The 23809-nt window shown below is 50.0% G+C and overlaps 1 protein-coding gene across 10 annotated transcripts in view; it reads right to left on the reverse strand.

The window, feature by feature from the left end:
• ASAP2 (ArfGAP with SH3 domain, ankyrin repeat and PH domain 2) overlaps positions 1-23809 on the reverse strand; it is a 147981-nt gene that overhangs the window by 13372 nt on the left and 110800 nt on the right. For all 10 annotated transcript variants that reach the window (XM_019650028.1, XM_019650026.1, XM_019650022.1 and 7 more), the window contains 11 exons: positions 23448-23535; positions 18975-19023; positions 18728-18894; positions 16786-16919; positions 9698-9792; positions 8653-8842; positions 7312-7397; positions 6328-6443; positions 5236-5303; positions 3893-4006; positions 1573-1825 (listed from right to left, as the gene is read on the reverse strand). In XM_019650028.1, the coding sequence (XP_019505573.1) occupies positions 1573-1825; positions 3893-4006; positions 5236-5303; positions 6328-6443; positions 7312-7397; positions 8653-8842; positions 9698-9792; positions 16786-16919; positions 18728-18894; positions 18975-19023; positions 23448-23535 (1360 nt within the window). The remainder of the gene's footprint in view (positions 1-1572; positions 1826-3892; positions 4007-5235; positions 5304-6327; positions 6444-7311; positions 7398-8652; positions 8843-9697; positions 9793-16785; positions 16920-18727; positions 18895-18974; positions 19024-23447; positions 23536-23809) is intronic.

Consider the following 23809-nt stretch of genomic DNA (forward strand, 5'->3'; position numbering starts at 1 on the left):
TCCATTCCTTTTTATGTGACCCAACAGAGCAAAACAAAATCTCTCCTCAGACGACACGCAGTCCGTGAAAACCACTCATGGGGTGGAGACGACCCCATCATTTCAGCCCCCGTCTTACCAAAGTGGCAGGCAGATGGCAGGAGGCAGTGACGTGCCCTTACAGGGACCCAGCCACGCTGCTGCCCTCACTGCCCTGGGACCCTCCCGGCCAGGGCCCGGTGAGGGTGACAGGGAGGGTGTGGCAGCCGTGGGACTTGCTCTCACAGCTTCCTTCCTGCTCAGGGACCTCCCTCACACCTGGGTACAGACACTGCCTGGCATGGGCACAGGGATGCTAGGACGGGTGCTGTGCAGATGTTGGGCACTGCTGGGCAGGTGAGCTGGCTGGTTTCTGGGGCCTGCCTGGCACGGGGGGCCAGCCTGCTCCGGAGGGGTGTGGGTCAGTGACCCGGACAACAGGCTCGTCGGCCTTCTCTGGGCCTCCCTGAGCTGGGCGGAAGGGTCTTCCGACACCCAAGACAACAGGGGGGGGTGGGGAGGTGCCCGGCCACATGTGAGCACAGCCTCAGCGCAATGGCACGCCGCTATGCGCACTCCTTGGCCCAGGCCACCACTACTCACCCACACTCCCCTCCCAGAGAGCAGTGACTGCACAAAAGGGACTGGGGACTTACTTTGTGACCACCAGCAGCCCACAGCAGCCAAAGCGCCTGGACATCACGCCCCATGGAGGCTCCTGTCCGTCCTTCCTGTGGGGAGGCCTCTAAGGCCACTGGCCATGGCTCACAGCCCCAGCCCAGACCTGGGCTGACCACGTGCTGGACCTACCTTCAAAGAGCAATATGACCACTTGGCCCTCCACTGCTGCACAAATTATTTAACTTTGGGGGGCTTCATTTTCCATTTTTATAAAAACAAAAAAATAGCACCTGTTGAGTCAAGCTCACTATGTTATGACACAGCCACAGAGTGAGTGTAGCAGCTTTGGCACTTCAGGCCCTGGTGGGACCACAGGGACTACTCTGAACTTTTACAATCAGGCTGAGCATTGTCCCCATGTTAGCATCTTTTTATCCCTCTTCTCATGGGGATCAGAGCGATAAGAACTAATCACAGGTGCCACAGGCTGGCCAAGTGCAGGTGGGGAGAGATAAAACAGAAAAGAATGAAGACAAAGGGAGGGGTCAGGAGGGTGAAGAGCAAAGAGAAAAGGACCAAAAAAAAAAAGTCTGCAGGAAAACAGCTGACAGACCGGCGTCAGGAGCTGGCCCATCCACCTCAGGCCTACCCAGGTGGAGTCCCTGCATCCCCAGAGTCACACAGATGCCACACCTCTGCTCAGAACAAAATCCAGCTCAAGATGCTCTTTGAGCATTCGGCACCCTAGGAATGATAAAGCTCCTTTAGGAAGTAAACACTCAAAATACAAAAAAAAGGCCCCAAATGGAAAAACCCATCCTGATCCTGACCCAACTGTTACCTAGTTGAGGGCAAAGCAACAACACTAACTTCCCAAAACAAAACCCAGAACTACCCCGTCGTGCACTGGCAGGGCGCCCAACGGCTCAGTACCTTTGGCAACGTTCCGTGGGGGCAGCGGAGGGGCACTGGCGGTGCTGGGGGCCGCAGGCTGGGAGGGGGGCGGGCTGCCGCTCAGGATGGCGCCGTACGTTTCGTTCTGCAAGATGCTGGGTGCGTAGCTCCTCGGTTTGTCCTTGGCCAGGCTGGCAGCATCTCTGGCCAGAGGCGCAGTGTTGGAGCCCGGCTGACTGGAGCCCAGCTGGTAGAAGCTCACGGGCCGGTCTTCCCGCCGGCTGGGACTGGGCTGCAGGGGGGTGGCAGGCAGGAGTGTGAGATGCAGGCACACTGACCTCTCGGTCACGGCGTTCACGCTGCTGGTGACAACCTCATATATGCTACTTCTACTTGGGCATGGTGGATTTCTGACTCTCAACTGTTACATAAGCGCTGCAAGATTTAAAACTGACTCTTACCATGTCTTGTAATGAAAACCACACACACAACAAAAAAGCCATGATTTACAACTTACAGTTCTCCATTCTGTGAAGGATTTAAAATAGAAGCTATTTCATCTTCACTAGCCAGAGCTATCTGAAGCTAGCTCTGCATTTTCACTGTGTTTCCCTGTCTTAAGCTTGCTTTCTTACAGTCTAGCTGCTCTGGGCACCGAGCTGCGGTCAACCCCCAACAGATACATGGAGAATTCAGGGGACAGCACGGTTTTCCTCCACTATGAACTGGAACTGTTGAGATGCCTCGAACTCAGGGGTCAGCAAACCATGGCTCACAGGATGCCACCTGTTTTTGTTAATAAAGCTTTATTGGAACACAGCCATGCCCCATCATTTACATATTGTCAATGGCTGCTTTCGAGCCACCCTGGCAGAGCAGTGTGATAACAACAAAGACCGTGATATTTTAGGCCCACAAGCCTAAAATATTTACTCTCTGGCCCTTTAATAGTTTGCCAGCTCTTGTTCTACTTGAAGGTCATGGGCATGGAATTATGACTTGGGCAAATGGCATCTAACTCATATTTCAAATGTCAGCTTCACTGTAATAGCTATGATCTTGAGAGAATGACTTCCTTAACCTCGTGACCTGATTTCTCATCTGTTAAATAGGTATAATGGTCACTGTTTCCCCAGCACAGCAGCAGCAGCTCAGCAGCATCAGGACTGGCTGGTGGCCCGCTCCTCCCCGCACAGGAGCGTCTGCCCAGTTCAGGCTCTGGCCAACCCCAATGCCCTGGCCCGGCTCAGGTGTGCAGGACGCAGCAGCTGGTGGCTCTTCACACAGTTTTAAACTCCACCAAAGCCCATGGCGGTATGAGCTGAGCACCCCACCAGGCTCCGCTGCAGCGGGAGGGTGGATGAGCGCTGGGCTCCCAGCCAGAGCCCTTCCTGCCAACCTTCTGCTTGGACGATGCCACCTGCTGTGTCACTGCCCACACGGTAAGAATGTGATGTGTGCTCTCATCCCAGGGCCAGTGCTTCACACCTCCTCCTTTTCATAAGGTAGGTAAGGATACACGTAGTCAGCCCTTCACACTTTGATGCTGTGCTATAGCTAACTCAGAAGAAATTTCTTATTCTAAGAAACAGTAAGTATGGACGTTAACTGCTCCATCCACAAGGATGGACCAATAGGTTTCAGGAATGCCACATATATACTTAGACATGCTCAATATACGAGTGGCATTCCCCACTCGTTTCACAGCAGCCGGGAGTGTGGGCTTGGCAGTCAGTGTGTCTGAGTCTGACTCTTACTGAGACTTGTGTGAAGGTGGTCACCTTCCGGGGTCCCCCTGAGCGTGCATGACAGCACATGTCGTGAGAAGAGAGCTGGACTAGGAGGCGAGAGCCCTCAGGCTGACCCCAACTCGGTCTCTAAATACTTGTTTCACTGTGGCCAAGTCAACCTGTCTCTCCTGAGGCTTCAAGACCCCGCCTGATAAAGACTTGGCCTCCATGAGCTCTCAGGGTTATTTAATGGTTTCAGTTACGGTTTTAAAAACTAACTAGGTGAACATGATTGCCGATACTTTGGGAAGCCAGGCTGTTTATCACACTGTCCATAGTGTGTGAGCTTCCTCTAAAAAACCCCTAGGATCCAAGGCCCCCCATATCTTTCCTTCATATAAAAAAGTGAGCAGCAGCCTATGATGACATAATCGATGACCCTTTAAATCAATGTGTGTAGGAGCCGGGGACAGGCGCGATAGCGCCCAAACCCACTGAGATCAATGGAAGCAAAAAGTAAACCATCTTTTCTGCAAAACAGGTTTCTACCCTAATTACAGGCTAAGAATCACGCTGCTCTGAATGAAGCTTATTATAGAACTCATAACGTTTTACAACCTGGCACAGACCTGCAATTTCTCATCCATATCATCATCACTTTCATCCAGGTCTTCATGGAGCAATCGCCATTCATACTCGACGTGAACGTGAGAATTAAACCTTCCAGATAAGGCTTGGGTCAGCTGAGGAGAACAAAGGACTGTCATTGACACTGCTGCTTACACGACACATACATGCAGCCCCATGACGCAGGCACCCACCAAGACGTCCAAAAGGAGGAAGGGCTCTGGCGGGGAGGCAGGGAGCCTGACCTGCAGTGCAAGGCGGGCTTATGTAAATATACCTCTGTGTCTTAGGATGAGCCCCGCTCCCTTATTCACGGATAACCATGAAATCTCAAACCTGGTACCTCCCATTAAGTGCTTTGTAAATTGTAAAGTGCTGTATGCAGGCAAGGCATATTGGAGTTCTACAGGATGATGGTGGTCAGCCTATAGGTACAGACAACTGCACGTGGGAGCAAACTCAACCTGAGCAAAATGAACATGTCCACAACTGTTAACCTAGCTTTTCTCAACCAATACAAGAGCACCGAGCCCTCATGAATGATGTGAATGACTATTTTCTCAGTTCTCTCAAGGAAGGCAGATGGCTAGTTCCATTCTAGATGCATGGGAGAGAAACTGATTCAGTAGATACAGTGGGTGTCTTAGGACGTTAGGGCTTAATTTTCTCCATGACCAGTTACTTAACCTTCCTGCGCTATTTCCTCGATCTGTGAAATGGGGGCAACATTAGAAACCACGCCCGAGGGAGTTATCAAGATTAGATGAGCTATTTACTGAGCACCGACTTCACAGAGTTCAACAGCAACTCTTACAACAACCTTGCAAAGTAGTAGAGCTGATTCCACTTTAAAAATGAGGAAACAGTGGGCGTGAGGAAATTTCCCGAGACACAGCAGCGGAACCTCATTGCAAACGGGGCTCTGGCTAGCCCAGGTGGGCTCTGTCCACTGGCCACACTGCCTCGTTCCTCTGTAAGAGGACAGGAAAAGATGGCGCATAACAACCCTAGGGATTGCGAGCCAGGGAATGAAATAAGAAAGCCAGTTTTGGTGTGCTCATGTAGAGGGATGAGCTAACAGTTTAGTGGTCCCAGAGGACAGGCAAAGTTAGGGTGGCCTCTGGTCCTCTGCTCCACGCGCCCCACAACGCCAGGGGATACCAACTCATGTTCCCAGTGTCACCAGGAAGGGAGTGGTCACCTCCTTGCTAAAGGCTCCCCAAAATGCCTTCTCCAAGTCGTCCCATCTAGGACACTGGGATCTGACCAGGACCCACACTGCAGGGCTAAGAGCAAACCCTCCTCAGGGTGTGGGGGGCTCTCTGTCCCAGGAAGGGGGACTCACCAGCTCCTCACAATGCTCGTGCCTGAGGCGCTTGGCAATATCCAGTGGTGTCTCTCCTGACTCATTAGCTAAAAGGCAGAGGGATGAAAGGAGCAATTACAACAAAAACAACTGAAGGTTTCATATCAGAGACAATTAAAAAAAGATACAGAGAAGCAGCACTAAATTAAAGTGAACATGACCAGGGAAATCCACAGTGAGTCTGCCCAGTCAGGGCTGAACTTGTACAGAACTGGAGTGTAACCGTGAGATTTTACAAGGCAAGGTTTGTGCTAATCATGCAAATCAAACTGCTGAAGTAGCCAACTAATAAAAACCGTTATCCAAACTCTAAGTCAAAGAAAGCCATTCACCGCAGTTCTCTACCAGAAGCACTGCTGATGGTGTCACGGGCGTCTGACTGTAATAATCTCTACACTTCCTTATACGCTGTTTACAAATCTGAAACTGTATAAATGAGCCTCAGTCAACGAGGCTGGATTATTAATTGTTAAAAAAGGAACTTGGCTTTCAGGCAGGTGTATGCCTTTTCTCTTCAAATGACCTTCAAAACCACTTCCTCATGACCCGATACAGCTGGGTGCCCACGGGCTAGCCTGTGCCTGACCAGGGCCCAAGGTGGAGGGAGGGACCAAGGCCAAGCACACCAAGGGTCCCTCGTGGAAGAGACTCGTGCAGAGGAAACAGGGGGGCGGCGGGGGGGCGGCAGTGAACAGTGTCTCCCACCAGTACACCTGCATCCCAGAGCCAGTAGGGCTAAGTCAGATCCCAGGTGGGGTTATGAACAAGAGGGCAAAATGCCCCAAACCTTGTTCAAATTCACCTCGGCCTTGGTGACAGCTGCAGGGCCTATCCTCTGCCTCTTACCATCCATACGATGCCTGCAAATGATGGTGAGTCTCTGTAACAGATGAGGCAGGCTGCTGTTGAACCTGAGCCCACAGCAGCCATGCAGGACATGAAGGGAGGCCCCTTGTCTTTAGAGGGCACGGATTACTTCTCTGCAGCCCTGACGGGAGCCTGGGTCTAGACTGCTTCTGAGGGCAGCACAGGTGCTGAGACAGCAGGCAGGCTGGGCAGACCGCCGCTCACCTATCTCGATGGACGCTTTCCCCCGCAGGAGCAGCTTGAGGCACTCAGCGTTGTCCGTCAGGCAGCAGTAATGCAGGGCCGTGCTGCCTTTCCCTGTCTGCTTATCCAGGTTCCCACTGGCCAAGCATAGGGGAAGAGAAAGACAAGGAACAGGGAGTCACGGGCCGGAGGACTAGGGACTGCTCAGGCAGGGGACTGAGGTGTGAGCAGAACAGGGAGCCGCCAGCATCACCGAAAGGAGGACTTCTCTCAATCCTCTGCCAAGGTCACCGGAGAACTCACAATGATGGCAGAGATGGCCAGAGGGAGTGAGGCACCCGAGCTGCACCTGAGCAGGGGCCGAGGAGGGGTGAAGGCACCTGCCCTGCCAGGCCAGCCCTGAACCACCGCATCCCTCTCGCCTCACCCCTCCCGCTGCCCCATCAGTGCCCGGGGGCCTTAGGAAGCCTGCGGGGCTTGCCCATCCTGTCCCACAGGACAGGGGAGCTTCTTCCATCTTATTATTGACACTTTCACCAGAAAGGGGAAAAGCCACTTTTCCAAAATCCCGAGTCCCCAGGCTCCTCTGAGCCCACTCGCCCTGGACTGGCCCTGAAAACAGGTTCAGGGGGAATTGGGAGGAGATTTCAGAAGTTCTGCCAACGTAAAACAAGGCAGGTCTCTCCAGAAAGGGACTCATGTGCCTCAGATGTGAGACAAGCCACCCAACCACTGGTAGGGGCCACAGAGTCTGCTCTCAGGGGCTTGGGGTCTCCTTGCATCTTGCAGATCCCGAGAAGGGTTTCTTCCTCATACTCAGGGCCTCTGTAGGATTGCCATGGAAACCCAAATCTGGCAGCACTTTCCTGTCCCCTAATTCATGTTCAGACCTGGGAAAATCCCAGCATCTTGGCCAGACTGGTGACGCCAGGAGGCAGCACCTGATTCCTTCCTCAGAAACACCAAGGAACAAAGTCAAAGCCTCCCTGACTTCAGAACACCTACCTGTTCTGCACTAAAAAGTCTACGATGTGAAGAGAAGTCCGGTCCACAGATCTGACAGCAAGATGGAGGGCGGTTTCATCGGGCTCCTGCAGACCAAGCACAAGGACAACATTCAACTCTGTGCCCAGCACAAGTGACATCGCGTCTCTCTCTTCCACAGGCCTTTATTCTTTCTTTCAAAAACTTTATCTTTAGATACATAGAGCCCTTTAACCAGGGCCAACTCTCTGCCCTTGGGAACCGATAGTTGGTTCTGTTTCTCCTTATTCCGCGGGAAATAATGAGAAATTCAGGGGTTTCATTTCAAAAGTCCCCCCATCTTTCTGTCCCTGTCCCTGTGCTAACACCACAAGGTGCTGCCTGTAAGCAGGGGTCTCAGTTCAAGACTCCAGGGGGGTTCTCAAGCCTCCTGTACGTCAGTCTCTTCTACCTGCTCCCTGAATTCACAGAAACATACATGTATTTTTAAAACAGGATTAAAGTTTTTCTTTTTACACTTACAGATAAGGCCATCAATGCGAATACCCGTTTTTCAATTCATGGGGCACGTGACCACCACTGCCTTTTCTGAAAGTAGGTTCTGGCAAGTGGGGGACAAGAGACCAGTGAGGGTGTTTCAGGTGGGCAGGCGGGGGACTGAAGAGGAGGCGAAGGAAATGTCCCCGCCATCCTCAGCCGACGTGTGGCTCAGAGCTCAGCACGCTCTGCCCTGACTGTCTGGGCTTGAGTTCTGCCTCACTGAACATTAAGGCTCCGTATAATGTGCTCAGCTGCTGAGGCGTCTCCGCAGCCCCCATGTGCCTTAATTCCGGAGGTAGGGAGGTTTCAAGGGAATGTGAGTGTGTGTCCACAGGGCACTTGTGGGATGCGTTAGGACACAGTGACCTGTGACACTGGTGGATCCTGACAGTGAGACCCCGCCCTCTCAATATGGCTCCTCAGGAAACTGAGGGATGACTCTTCCCACTCCTGTTCCCTCGAGGGGAGGATGTGGGGCGCAGGGGGAGCAGTGCACCAGGATGGCAGAGCTCGCCTCCCCAGGTGGTCCTGGGAGCTGGGCTTGGCCCTGAGGCTCCGTGTGTCTCCAGGAGGTGCTCGCAGAGGACAGGGCTTCCCTCCGGGAGCTCGGGCCTCTGAGAAGCTGCCCTGCCCCCCAGGAGCTGGGCTTTCTCCCCAGAGCTGACATTACACTTCTGGCTTAGGAACAGACACCAATTTCTTCCCCCAGAACTCAGTGCTGTCAGAGAATTATGCCACTTTGTCAGCATTCCGATTTCACGGCCTTGCCACTTTTTCCCCTTTTTCTATTTTTTTTCAAAAAGTAGCAAGCTACCCTCTTACATGTCCATTGGCCAGTGGGATTTTTTCTGTAAGGTCCACACCATCAGCATATGCCTGGAGTAACCCAAAAATATCTCTTGTTTTGACGGCCTCGCACAGGCTGTGCAGTTTTGCTGCATTATCCGCGTGTTTTTTCCGCGCATATTTCCTCTCAATGTACTTGGCAGTAATGTAGTCTTTCCTGGCGTTCCTGAAATCAGACACAATTGCCTTGTAAATGATTACGGGCCTCTGTTCAAACACACCCAACATCTACTCCTTTAAAACAACTTCTTTAAAAAATCCAGCTGCCACACTCCTTGTAAGAAGTGCTGGTAGGAAAACATCAATCGGGGTGGCAGCTGCCATGTGACTCTACTGCAGCACCTGGGTTCACTGGTGACACCTGAGCACTTTCTAGAAGCATCAAAACCCTCTAGTTTCCAACACGCGAGGCCTCAAGGCCCAGGGCAGGGGTCCTGGGGCCTCGCCCAAGTCCTAAGGGCTGGCTGTGCGGGTGGACGACCCACTCACAGGGTGGGGCCGTGTGCTCTCAGCCCACCTGGCACATCTCCACCTTCCTCCTGAAGTTCTGTGCTCCAATCTCACCGAGGTGTTTCCCTCGCCACCCTGTGCAAATCTCCACTGAGAAAGAGAATGATACATAATCGTGTTTCCGTGACAACTAACCCTCTCAGGTGGCTCAGAACTGACGTGGAGAGAACTCAGACAGACGGGAAAGCGACTCCATTCCCGAGGCTGAAAGGCACGTGTGAACCCACACACTGCCAGCAGGGGGCGACACCCACCACACCTTCTCCACTTACACAGAGCCTCTGCCAAATCGGCTTTCCTGTGGCCTCTTCCTATGAAAAACAGCCACATCGAATTTCTAACAGGACACCCAAAAAGGTTAAGGTGACTAAAAAAACCCAAACAGCTTAGTCTGATTTATTCCCTAAAGAAACAACTAATGTACCTGAACTTGTTATTCCCCTGCCTCTCAGGGCTCGGGTACAGGGCCAACCTTTGTTCCGAAGGTGAGAACAGCCAGTCCCATACTTACATGTCACTGCCCGGGCTGGGTTTGACCGGCTCCTCAGTGGGGAGGCAACACTCCATAATCTCATTAAAGCCTGCGTTCCCAATATTCTTGGCAAGCTGCAAAAACAAGTCTACTTCAGGGCACTCAATTATTAACACACGCCACTGCTACACACTAGTCGTCCATCCGATGATTTATTTAGTGGCCACTAAGAAATAGAGCAATAAAGTGGTTTGCTTTTAATAAAGACGGACAAAACCCAAACCCCAAAGGGAGCCATAAAACTAGAGATAAGCAGCAGCACGCCCGTTACAGAAGAGCGTTCTCATGAAATGTCCCCTGGATAGAGGAGAAGCAGTAACATGGCCCAACGCGAGTTTCCCTTCTTACCATCTCCCCCCGAAACCTGGGCTCCAACAGAAACGGATCTAAGCACCTTGGGTCAGGCCAGCAAGGTGACGACTCTGACACAGTGGAGGGCGCTGGAGCAGGGAGTCGAGATCCGGGTTCAAATCATGGTTCTGTTCACTGGCTTTGGACCCACAAGCAAGTCAGTTTACCTAAGCTTCGATTTTTCATCAGTAAGATGGGGGCGATACCTACCTTACTGGGTTGTAATAATAAAAAAATGGGACTATTTGGGTGGAAGCATTCAGTGAACCAAAGTACTAAAAATGTAATGTATTCATTCCAAACAGAAGGTCCTCACTAGCCAATCAACCTTCTGATTTGATAAAAATTAAGTGAACACATTTTAATTAATGCTTACAGAACACTGTGTTTGAAGCAGTAAATACTAAGATAAATATTACGGTTTGTGGGGCCGGCCGAGTGGCGCGATGGTTAAGAGCTGGCTTGGGACGCCAGAGGGCCCCAGTTCGGATCCCACATATGAGGGCCAGTGACACTGCCCTCCACAGCTAAGATGCTGAACAACAGCTCAACCTGGAGCTGGGCTGCCGTGAGTCACTGGTGACGGTGTAGGCTGCAGCCCTTGCTGCAGTGGGTTGCCATGGGCTACCGTGTGTTGCCATGGGCTACCGTGTGTAGCCAGCAGCCAGCATGAGCGGCCAGCAGCCACAGCGAGCGGCCATCCAGAAGCCAGCGACTGATCTGCGTTTCCTGGGAAGAGCGCAATGATGGTGCCAACTTGGGCCAGTGAAGCAACGTCCTTCACAACTAGACTGAAGAACAAAATGACGGCAACTTGTCTGTTCCCCTTCCCCAATTCCCCAACACTGTTCCCATCCTCCAATAAAATTCCCCAATAAAAATGTTTAAAAAAAAAAATTACGGTTTGTGTTAGTCAAGTCACCCTGACAGTATGGCACCTGGCACTCTTCTGAACGGAGGCACAAATACTGCGTGACCAGGAGCTCCTTAAAAGCCAGGGTTTACTCATGCCAGCACCCAGCTCAGCCCCTGACAGAGACCAGTTTCCAGATCAGCATCTTCAGTGTTTAATGATACAAAGAAAACCGAAAGGGAGCCCCTAGCCCAGTGCTGAGAACAGACATTTTGACGTCCATGTTGAAAATGATACAACAGAGAGTGGTGACACTTCTGATCGCTCTCCTCAGTGAACTGTGTGGACAAAGGGTCAATGGGGACATCCTGGGCGATGAGGCTGCTGCCTGAATAGCTTCTTCTCTCTTCAGGGGGAACGGGCTGGGTGAATGGCCAAAGGGATCTGGGTTAGAAAAGACATGAAACAGTGAAAGGGGGCTGGAGGGATGCCGAGGGACAGAAGCTGTGGGACAGCTTCATAACCGGGTGAGGAGCCTTCCTAATTCCACCTTGTCCTTGATACGTGATCAAAGCTTCCTACATGGCCCAAAGCACCAAGCACTACACAACCGCGCCTCCGTCCTCAAGCCAATGTCAGGTCGCAAAACCCCAGGCTCCTCATTAGCTTCCCGAGACGGGTCAGGGGGTCAGGGCGGCAGAGCATGTCAGGTGACAGGAGCCGGCGTACCGTGGAGCCAATGCCTGCAAAGCATTTCTCGGGCAGTCAGTGTAAGATCCAGGATGACCCTCAGCGTCAGGCCCTGGGTAGAGCAGGCATGCTTTAATGCCCCTTCTTTCAATATAATGTGGACACTGTTTCCGAGCCAAGAAGTCATTTTCAGAAGGTGGGTAACACAACAAGCTACAGGGCCCCGCTGTGAGTGAGGGGCACCCACGATCCTTAGTCTGTGATAGGCAGGGGGAGAGGTTTATGAGGAGAATGCTTCCCTTCTGCTTAGACTTGGCTGGTTTACTAGGGGACGGCTGGTCTAGGGAGCCACCACATCCGTGCGTCACACTTGTCCAACACAGAGAAATGAGCCGCTCACAGTTTTGCCAAATTCCAGTGAAGATTTCAGCCTGGAGAGAACCCCTATGGAACCATCAACGAAGGCAAAGCATTTGCAGATGGAGGCTGCAGGGTCATGTCAAGAAAATGGGGGGCCCAGCAGGCCAGGCGGCAGAGACAAGGGAGCAGGAAGGCTGGTGTGAGGCAGCCCCGACACATGTGCCCCCCATTCCCAGGGCACCGTCCCCAGGACTCAGAGCTCGCCGAGACCCAGGAGGGCCTGGGGTGTTCATGTGCTGCATCACGCAGAGAGGCAAACTCCAGCCATGTCAGTCCAGGAATGCACACGGAGCCCTCAGCTACACCGGGCAGGAGGCGTGCCCTTGCTCAAAGGGGAGTTCCATCTAAAGAGACGAGATGAGTTAAAAAGAAAAAGACAAACTGTGATCAGGGCTGACAAACAAGTCCGTCCTGAGAACAGAGGTGGCCAGGGCATGTCAGCACAGCGGCCCCCCGGTCAAGATGGTCACCTGACCACACTCGCCCTGCATGAAATCCCTCACTGCACAGAAGGACCTTGAGGGGAGGGACCAGGAGGCACACATGCTGGAGACCCTTAGCACCTGCCCGTGCAGGGCCACCTGAGCTGGGAAGAGGCCTGCTTCGTACCTGACCACCTCAGGAGTAGAGAGGCAGAAGCAAGTCACGAAACAGGCTGAGTCGGTAATGTGTGCTCCTAAGGTTCCTGGCCCTGTTCTTCAGCTTGATGGAAGAAGGTTTTCACTTATTTATTTAATTTTTTGTGTGTGAATTTTTATGAGTTTATTTGAGCCAAACTGACAACTGCCAGGAAGCAAAATCTCAAAAAAACAGAAAATACTCCCGGAAAAAGATTTTTTAAATTACTGACTCAAATTCAATTTCATAATATTGAATTTTCCTTTATTAATTTCCTTTATGAAATTGATCACATGATACCAGTATCCTGTACCAATAATATTGTTTTACGTATGGCCTGAAAATCAATGCTGAAATTATGATCTTCTTTATTAAGGGGGAAATTTAACTTTTTGAAATCCATGCTTACCCGGAGGTTTTCTGAAAGCAGGCTTGCTTTAAAACCTAAGGACATTAAGCAGTTACAAGCTCAAGTGATAAAAACGGCACCACTTCCCCGAACGAATCACACGAATGCTTCAATTACCCCAGTTGTTTTCCACTGAAGAAGAAGTGATTCTAAAAGCAGGCAAAGGCAAGGAAAGGTCACTACTAACCAGCCACCTTCGTGGCCATTGCTGAAATCCATTCAATTAACATGAAAATCAACTGTGCTTTGAAACAAAAGCAAATTAAAAAGGAAATAGGGAAACTGTCACAGCAGACCATCTAGGGACACTGTTTGCAAACCCAAGGCCAGAAAGTAATTTACGGAATTAAGCAAAAGACTTTGTCATGAGGAACATGCTGAGGCCACACGGGAGGACAGGAGTGACATTTTCTGGGGTGAGCAACTGTGAATTGGGGAACACAGCGCCAGCCAGGAAATGAAAATTTCTGCTCGTGTACTTGCTGTTTCTGCTGGGCCATTTAAAAGTCCTTTCCTATCACAGCACACTGCCCTGAGGTGTGGGCTCTGTTACACTGCTCCTGTAAGCACCTGCGCACCCTCGGGGACCCTGGGAAGTTATTTTCCAAGTTCCACCTGTAATTTCCTTTAATAGGTAGGAAGAGGTCTAATTAACACGTGCTGCACAAGACACATACTGTGATGAACCAAACCAAAGACTGACATCGCTGCTCTATGAATCTGAAAGGTTCATCAACGGAGCAGATGACCAGAATGGACTCTCTGTGGAGTCGTGTGTGTGTGTGTGTGTGTGTGTGTGTGTGTGAGTGAGTGAGTGAGTGAGTGAGTGAAGATTTCAGAAAATGCTTTGGTCAGCCACCCAACTATCTAAGCAAAATAAAAAGACCGGGTGCTTTTAAAAGCCTAGCAGTCCTCATGCTTTCCAAATGAATACCAACACACCTGAACACACACTCCATCTAATGATGACTTAATGGCTGAGGAATAAGAGGTTTGCATATGAGGTCATGCCCATGGCCCTGGCACGCAGTAATGAGGCTGGGGTGCAAAGTGGGGAGATGTCCGCCTCCTGTGAGCGACCAGATGACCAGAGGTCAGGGGCAAGCAGAGGGTGGAAGTAAATCCCACACGATTCAGGGCCTTCTACCTTTGTTTTTCTGATAACCGCTGAGGAAAAGGGACGGTTAGGTAAGGAAGAGTTGAAAACTATGGAAGATTAGAGTTTGAAAATACCTGCAGATGTTAATTAACTCAGCAGGCTCTGCCCGGTTTCCCCATGACAGTTGAGAGTTGGCCAAACTTTAACCTCCTATTGAGAATATACAGATGAGGCTCTGGGAGACAAAACCAAGATCTGGACCAGGAGCCAGAAGTCACCTCATCTCACAGAGAACAAACTGCCTGTTGCCAGGGGAGAGGGGGTTAAGGGGCTGGGTGACAAAGAGGAAGGGATGAAGAAGTACAAATTGGTAGTTACAAAATAGTCACGGATGTAAAGTAAAGCACAGGGAACAGAGTCAATAATAAGGTAATAACTATGTACAGTACCAGGTAGGTACTAGACTAGTCAGGGGATCACTGCACTAACTTATATACATTTCTAACCACTCTATTGTACACCTGAAACTAATATAAAATAATACTGTCAACTGTAATTGAAAAAAAATTTTTTAAAAGCCACCTCATCTCATCAAGATGGAAACATTTTCCTTTCATCCTCCTCTGGTGTTTTCCTCTTTAGTAAGCAAGAGGGTCTCATGAAGATCATCAGTTCAATTTCTGAGACTATTTCCACAGGTGTAACAGATGTGATAGGGCGAGGCTCCTACAAGCTCACGAGGGCCATTATTAAAATTACATTATATAAACTCATAATTTAAAAATCATATTAAAAAGTAATAGATACTCCAAACTCATCACTTCCTGGTTATCTCCCTGCACGTTACCACTGTCTGCGTCTGCAGTTACTTCCACCACTGTGCCTGCATGGGGAGCTCACCGTACGGTGGAGTGTCGCCCGACACCTCCTTCCCACTGCAGACTCAGAAACTCACACGGGCGGCCTGAAACTGGCCAGATGGGAGCACATACATCATGAGTACCAGCAGACGACAAGGCAGGACTTTCCCCCCAGACAGCTGGCTGATAAACATTTGTTGGGGACAGGGATGGGGATGGGGACGGGGGAATGAGGAGAGACAGTAGTGACACGGGACAAGGCAACTCAGGCTCCTCAGAGGATAAGAGTGTGAGCTCTGGAATCAGCTTAAAGGGGCCCCCACCCCAGACCCAGCACTCCAGTAACTCCACAACCTTGGGCATATGAAAACGTCCTAAGCCTCGGCTCCTCCTTGGTAAAGTGGGGGTAACACACCCAGGTGATAGGGTTGTTGTAAAGGACGAATGAGTTAACACATTCAAGTGCTTGGCCACTGCCTGGTACAAAATGAGAAATGATCATCTCACCACAAATCACTCAGTGTTTCCCATTGTTTGAAGAGAATCAGCATGGCAGTAGAGTTTAGCGGTGCTTCCTGAGAAGCAATTTGTGTTTCTCTGAAAATATACTGTGAGCATCTCAAATCTACGCCATCATCAGTCACCCAAGCTGCCACTTGCACGCACACAGCTCCACGACGTAGGCTGTATGCATTATTATATTAACAGTAACCAACAATACACTGCTTGGGGCTTACCGAGGCTGGCTGAGTGTTCAACTTAAAGTAATCAGGATGTTACTAACTGGGCTTCCAGAATCCACTCTAGTGTCTCTCTGCCATGTCTTTCAAGACCACAAAGGAATTCTTTGGCAAGACTGGGAGTATTTGACAAGCTATTCAAATGCATTTCAAGTTCAGACACGAAGGATCCAGAGGCATCATCAATAAGATTTATGGCCCCTTGAGAGGTATATTGACCACAATAATTGATTTTCTGTCAAGACTATTGCTCTTGACATTAAAATCAATGGCAGTCAATATCCACTTAATAGTTACTGTCCGACGCCCATCTACCCCAAGAAAAAATTGCAAACACTGCTTTCTAACCAGCAGTTATGGGCTCTGAAAACAGTCCACAGAAGATCACGTTTTACGAGGCCCCAAAGCATTGCCTGGTGTGATGGGCCCTGCGCCTCAATACTCTGAAACTTACTTCACAGAAAATGCTTCAACCTCCTAATATCGATCTGTGTCGCATGGCTGATGTGTTATCACCAAACCAAGAATGAAAGACTTTTTTAGAAACAAAGGCAACCAGAGCAAAGACCAATATCTCTCCAAGGGCGACAGGAAAGGACAGAGGAAAAGTCCACGGGAGACTGAGCCAAGCGTGACCACGGGCTTGGCAGGAATTGGCTGATGACACAAGGAGAACAAGTCCTTGACCGTGTCTGGGCTTTGGGTTCTGCATCTGTTTAATGAACGGGGTGAACTAGACTAAGCCCACATCCTGTTGCAGAATCTTAACACCAGCGTCAACGCTCCCTTCTGAGATTCACCTTACTTTGTTCATTGAAGAATAAAATTTTGCAAGAATTGACCTCAACTACTAGCAGCTGAGGAGAAGGAATTATTAATGCGTCTGTAATTGCCCAAGTCCATCCGGCAGACAGCAACCACCAGACCAATGGAATTTCAAGAAACCAAAATGGATTCGAATGCCAAAATAAAAACTTAGCTTTCAGCTCATTTACTTCCATTCCAAAATCAAGGATTTGAACATTACCAGCAGCTCAGACGTTCCTAACACATCTAACGTCAGGGACTGCATCCGGGAGTAGTGAACCCCCAGCTCCCGGTGGATTCCAGAGCACTCGATGCACGTCAGGATGCCCAGGTTGGTGGAGAGCCACGTGGGATCTGCAGGGGAGAAGAAGGGAAGTTGGAGCTTGCAGTCAGCAGAGAGCCAGGGCTCAGGACATTTTCCTGCATCGTTACTGCGCGTGGAGTTTCGAGCATGAGCATTTTTCTTGATCCTAGACGCAGCCAAAACCCTCATTCCACCATAATTACCACCAATTTACACTCAATACACACATATGCCCGTGTCTGTGAGTGACTGATGCTGTGCGGGAACAAGAGCAGGACATAGTGCCTTCTAGTGACCATGGGTCCCTGGAGGGCTGTCCTGAATACAGACCACACCCATCACCAGCCTGCACAAGCCAGCAGAGGCGGGAGAGAAAGGAGGCCGGCCAAAGTCTACTATAGTCAGGGGAACAGACTTAGCACATGCATGCATGTCTACGTGTTCAGGTATGCTAATAATGACATACTACGCTCTGATGCCATGCTCCGTGTTCAGGACTTTGGTGGCAGCAATAAGAGCTCACATTGTGAGAGCTTCAGAAATGATAAGACCCTACCACATAGACCTCATTTAATGCACACAGGAGCCCATGGAGGTGAACCGGCCTGGTGCTTTCCGTGCTCAGAAGGGCCTTGCTCGAGGCTACAAGGGGATGCAGAGCCAGACTGCAACCCCACCTTTCCTTGGGCTCAAACCCATGCCTGCACTGCGTCATGGTGTTTCTCCTCAGTGGTACTTACTCATGAAAGCATCCTACTATGTGTGTGGCACATAGTAGGTACTTGAGAGATGAATGCTGAAAATGGGGAATAATGAAAACGGGAAATTCAAAATAAAACATACTTGAGTACATTACATTCTACCAATACTCAAGCAAAGTCCGAGTACTACCATATGCTTCTCTTAAGGAAAAAAGCACCATTCACTACTCATCACTCCCTACAAGATTACGATCCTAAGAGATCTTAAAAGATCCTGCCAAGAAGATATTTCTTAGTGGGTCTAAGATTCCATGGAGTCACTCTTCCAGTGACCCCCAAATATAGTATTTAGGGTAACAGGAACCTCGTTGGCATGTCTCTACTCTCCACTGTATTTTTGTTGTGTTGGTTGGTTATCAAAATTGTCACAGGACTAGGAGTGAAAAGGTAGCTGACCATTCTAGCCAAGCCACTCTCTCTCATCCTATCAGTGTTTAAAAAAGGCTGGTCCATACTCCTGACCCCAGCCACAGCATTCCATCTTAATTAGAATAAGTCAGCCCCTTAAACTTTTAAAATCCTAGTCGTTATAATCTGCAGTGATCCTAATAGGCTTCATTAAAATGCAGAAATAAACATCTCATTTTATAGAATGTGGCGAGCTGGAAGGGACCCGCAAACATTCTTGACCAGTTCTTTAAATTTCTGAATAGGAAAACCGACAGCTAACAAAATAAAGGGGGGTCTTCCAGGGTCACGGACTAGACAGCAGCTTAAAGTACCTGCAGAAGTGCTACACTGTGGACGAAGGGCAGATGGCGTGGAGCCGGGAGAGCCCCTGCAGCCCGCACAAGGGGCAGATGACCTTCATCTCACCCTCCCTCTGCGCTTCAGCTTCCACTTCTCAAAAAGCATTTAGATCTTTTCAGCTCTATCAGGCCCTCTTCACACGATCCTGTTCTGAGGGCCCGGAGGCAAACGTCTTCCCACCCTTCCCCCTAAGTCGTGTGCACACAGTTCAGGAAGCATTGTGTCACAGTGGCGAGAGCGCAGGCTGAGCTGCACCGACTTTCTATTTGGAACGAAAGGGAAAATCCATGGTGGACTCTGTGAACCGGAATGGGGTTTAAATGCCTTAGAGCCGGGGGCTGGGTCACCTGGTGCCCCGCAGTCGCAGCACACGTCATTGCCCGTCATCCTCTGCACTTCAGAGATGATCTCCTTGGTCAGCTCTTGGACGATGTTGTTCTCTCCCGTGTTGTCGTCTCCCTTGAAGGCGTTGTTCAGAGCTTCTTCTTTGCTGTTCTGCAGCACGGACATCCATCTAGAAAACCAACGGCGACGCCGTTTTAAAGCTCTGGAACTGCCAAGCCCTCGCCCAATGCCCACCTCTGAAGAACTCACATTTGACATTCCTGCTCGTCCTCTGCTTGAAAGTGGTACGTCCTGTCATCTGCACGGCAAGAGGCGGTTCATCAATTGTGAGCCCAGACAGTAACCCGGACGCAATTCCAAAAGGAAGTGGCCTATACGTAAGCTCAGGAGCAATCTGAACCCTCCACTAAGAAAAGAATGATCTGTATAAAATGCAGCACCCCCTCCCACCCTGCACATGCCTGCCCTTGCTGGGCACTGTGGCTTGGGAATCCAAATGAATGATGTCTGCCCCTCCATTCGAGTCTAAAGAGATACAGCTTCCAAAAACTGAAGCTATTTGAGGAAAACCATCACCAGCTTTTCAAAAGCTTTATTTTTTTACTGTACTACAGAGCTGTCCCCCCCCAATATAATTGTTGAGGCGCTTTGAAAAGTAAAAGCTTTTTTCTGAAGAAAAGGGACACTGTGGAAAAACTGGTAACATCTGAGTAAGATTCTTAGTTCCCAGCATCATTCCAACGTTAACTCCTGGTTTTGATCGTTGTGCATGTGGTTGACAATATGTGCCATGTACTATTGGACAATGGTACTAAGATGTTAGCATTAGGGGCGCTGGACGAGGGTTGCACAGAAATTCTCAGTCTACCATCAGCCCAAAACAAAGTGAAAAAGAAAATTAAATTGAAAAACAGAAAAAAGGAAAGAGATCTGACTTCTCCAGATGGCGGAGCAGTGACACGTAGTGACCGTTCTTGGGGATACACAAGAAAGCCCCGCACCCCTTAAAGGAGCTAGCATGCCATCTTCCCACAGTGGTTTCACTACTCCTGCAAGCACCTTGGTTCTTAGAACAGTTCTGGATGAGCTGACAGGGCAGAGGCGGAGGCCCAGGGAGGTTAAGTGGCAAAAACACAGGTGGCCAGCAGCAGAGGAGTCCGGCTTTCGGACTCCCACTCCGATCTTCCTCCTACCACACCACCCTCGCTTTCCTCCCGACACCCAGGGGAATGAAACGACACCCTTTCTAACCCCACCCTGTTACTGAGGAGAGGAATCGAGTTTAAGAGAAATGTTTCAAGTTCAGAAAAATAAACTTAATTTTGTGATCGAAATGTTAGTGGCTGAGCCGGGCTGACCTGTCAGGAGGATTTTCCACCAGGAGTGACGCCACTTGCCCTGCTCCGACCTTCGCCCTGGCGTGTCCAGCCTCACCTGGAGAGTGGCCGGGAGGGAGGGGCAGGTCCACGCGCCACACTAAGTGGATCTCAGAGTTCTCGGGAAGCTGTGCCAATGGCAGGCAGTGCCAGAGGCGTGTGCCAACCATGGAGCCACTCACTCCATGGCCAGACCAGGCCCGCCCACTTCCTCCGGCTAATTCTGTCTTCTAATGTGAACCCTGGAGGAGGGGAAAACCCTCTATGAAAACTTCCCGACAAGAATGCCCTCCTACAGACACCCTCTCCAGATGCCTAGACATCAAGAACCACTTCTAGCAGCTTCAACTCAAAGGAGAAGAAAAGCAAGGAGAGATGGCAGAGTCACTCAGAGCCCAGACGTGACTGAGCTGGGGAGGCTGCTTCTCCGCCTGAGGTGCTGGTTTCCAATTGGCCACGAAGGTCCCCAACTCCCCATGGGTCCTTCCTGCTCAGGGGCCCGACCTCCACATCTCCAGTCTCCCGCACCTTCCCTCCCACCGAGGGTGATGGTGTGACTCTAGGGTAATGGCTCAGGACTTGAATTTGCAAAGGGAGAGGGGTCACTCTGCAGACAGCAGCGTTGGACAAGCTCCCGGAAGGGCTGGCCTCCTCTGTGAGAAGCCCGGTCGGCTGACAGCGTGATCAGATGGGAATCCCTGTCTGGGGCAAGAACTGTAAAGGAGGATGCTGCAGAGACAGAAGTGAAGCCAGCGGCCAGTGTGTTCCTCAGGGCTCTGTGGGCGAGTCCACGATGGCGTTAGGTGAGGGTCCAGAGGACAGTGGCTCCTAGGGGTCTTGCAGACACACGCCTGAAACCTCCTCCTTCCTGCCTCTCACATAGTTCCAATTCTCTGTCTCCATCCACCCAAATGTTTTAGCTCAAAGGTGTCTTGGTGATACATGTCCCCTGCCTGCCTGGCAGGAGGCAGAGGAGGAATCTGAGAGGGTACCAACCGCGTTTCCTGAGTCAGGCAGAATCAGACCCGAACCCAAACCCCTTCTTCTCAGGACGCTCATCAAGTCAGGACTCCTCACTGTGTGGAGCCTACCTCGATGATTCGGGGGTTTGACCAGTTTTCAGGTTTCTCTACAATAACCCGGACCCACATACCATGGCGACAAAGCATTTTCACTACCGATACTGTGAGGGGAGGAGCGCCTTTTGAAAATGAGCTAAAGATGAAAAACACGTATATTTGGATTCAGTCTACCCACTGGAGGACGGGGGAAGAAGACATGAGAGCTGTTTCCAAAGATGACAATGGACTCTGGCAGATTGTCAGCAGTGCCTCAAACCAGGCGTGGGAAGCCCTTTTGGGATCAGTCTGGACACCCCGTCTGAAGATGGGGCTTCTGGAGCAAAGGTACTGATGGAATAAATCCTGGCGAATGTCAGCTTATCAGAGCGTTCATGCGTGGTCAGATTTATCCAGAACTGCCTCCCACACATCTGAGGCAAGCGGTAATTCACGCTCGGTAGGTAGGAAGGCACACTCACCATCACGGCCCTCCCCTCCTAGCATCTGATCTGCTGTTACAATGTGCAGGTTGGGGAGCTGTTCACAAGTCTGAAACAAATGCTTCTGCACATAAGGCCTCGAATCGGGGCTCCCACAGGAGGTGCCTGGGGCGAGCTGAGGAAAGTGGTCACATCCACCTTCACGTGTGTGCCCAGCTCAGACAAGCTTAGTTAACTACTACTTGCCAATCAGTTACTGAAGAGTAACACACTGCTTGTTATGGGTTATTGCTTGAGGAAACGGAAAGACCTAAAACCCTGCAGTGTCCTTAGCCACTGGGTGACATGAGATTATACCATCAGGTTCTCACCCTTTAAATTGGTCTCTAGAGGCAGATAACCCCAGCAGTGATCACACGTTAAACTATGGTCCATTCTCCATGTTCACACCGTCTTGTATGAAAGAAGGATCTGAGCAAGCTTCAGTGAGAAGGGTAGATGAGTTTGGGGTCCTTACCAGACTGAGTAGGGACATGGGGTTTGAAGCGGGATACAGTCGATTTTTATTTTACAAATAAGTCCAGAATCTGAAGAACAGATGAACAACACCTAAACCTTTTCACCACATCACGCTGCTCAACGCTCTCCTAGAGCTTAGTATAGAGCAATGGTTCTCAACCTTCCTAATGCCGCGACCCCTTAATACAGTTCCTCATGTTGTGGTGGCCCCCAACCATGAAATTATTTTCATTGCTACTCTATAACTGTAATTTTGCTACTGTTATGAATCATAATGTAAGTATCTTTTTGTTTTCTGATGGTCTTAGGTGACCCTGTGAAAGGGTCGTTCGACCCCCAAAGGGGTCGCGACCCACAGGTTGAGAACCGCTGGTATAGAGTGTATTAGAACGGAGGTCCGAGGGTTAACCACTGGGGGCATCGGTCTCCTCACACAGTGAGTGCAGGTGACAGTTTGCTGTGAGCATTAGATTACTCGTAGATAGTAAATAACTTCCCAGCCTTCAATAATCCAATCCAACAGACATCTTAAAAAGCCTCCTCATGCTTGGGGACACTGTGGCCATAAGACAGAGCCCTGCTTCAAGTGCATGGTCTAGAGTTTTCTGCTATAAATATACCTCTTGTGCCCAAGGCCCTCGTGACTGCCTTCTGATAGGGGAGCTGGCCTCTTTCTTCTCCCAAAACTGTAACCATGCCACACAACACTGCCAAGAACAAAAGGCCTATCATTTTCTTTATGACTTTTCACTGGTCCTTTTCTTTTGTCCTTAGTCTATGCTGTGTGAACACTCACCATAATAGATGGTTCTGTGGTGATTCTTCTGTGTATGTCCCCCCCCCAAAAAACATCCAGAAGCAGAAAGACTAATTCTGTGGTGGGGAACACACACCAATTTCCAAAATGAAAGCTTCAAGGGCCCTGCTGGAGACCAATCCTTGTAGTTTGCAGCATTTCTAACAATACTCAAATCATGGAAGCTTGACAACAGAACCGTCCTTTTTTATACGTAATTAAATAAAGAGATTTTAGGCTTGAGGGCTGATGTATGTTTACAAATAGGAGCGCTGAGGCCGAGAGCCGAGACGACCTATCTGGCTTACAGAGCCGTGAGAAGAGTAGAAGCGACTCCAAGTCAAGTCCTAATCTGGAGAGACCAGCAGACCAACAACCACGAGTGGGAAGAGAAGGAATGTCACCTGAAATAAAGGCATTCGTCTTCGAAAACCAATGCTTTAAAAAGCACGGTGTGAAAGGGGACCGATGCCCTAGAAGATGGTTTAAAATAATTTCTCTGTGGCACGGCGTCTGAGAAATAAACTTACGTGAAATAAGGTCAAAACACTTTTTCTCCTCAGGGTTCGTCTTCACTTGGCAGGTTAGTAGGTTGAGCTTTGCAGGAGGCCGATTAGCCTGTTCAAATACAAAAAATGGAGATGGGTGGGAAGGAATGGAAAATCATATAGTATCATTCCTCATTAAAATCGAGCAAGAACAGGGTTTCCACTAGTTTGCAAAGATAGCTTTCAGAAGGCAGATTTTATGTGGCAACGCACGACAAAGGCATATCACAGCATGTCCTTGAATCTCATCACCACACAGGGCAACTGCCCCTCCATGTAAGGGATGCTCAACGGCCCACACACCCAGCCAGACAGGGGGACAACAGATGCTGGCTCTAAGGCCA

Source organism: Hipposideros armiger, unplaced genomic scaffold, assembly GCF_001890085.2.
Source record: "Hipposideros armiger isolate ML-2016 unplaced genomic scaffold, ASM189008v1 scaffold_137, whole genome shotgun sequence".
Classification (NCBI taxonomy): domain Eukaryota; kingdom Metazoa; phylum Chordata; class Mammalia; order Chiroptera; family Hipposideridae; genus Hipposideros; species Hipposideros armiger.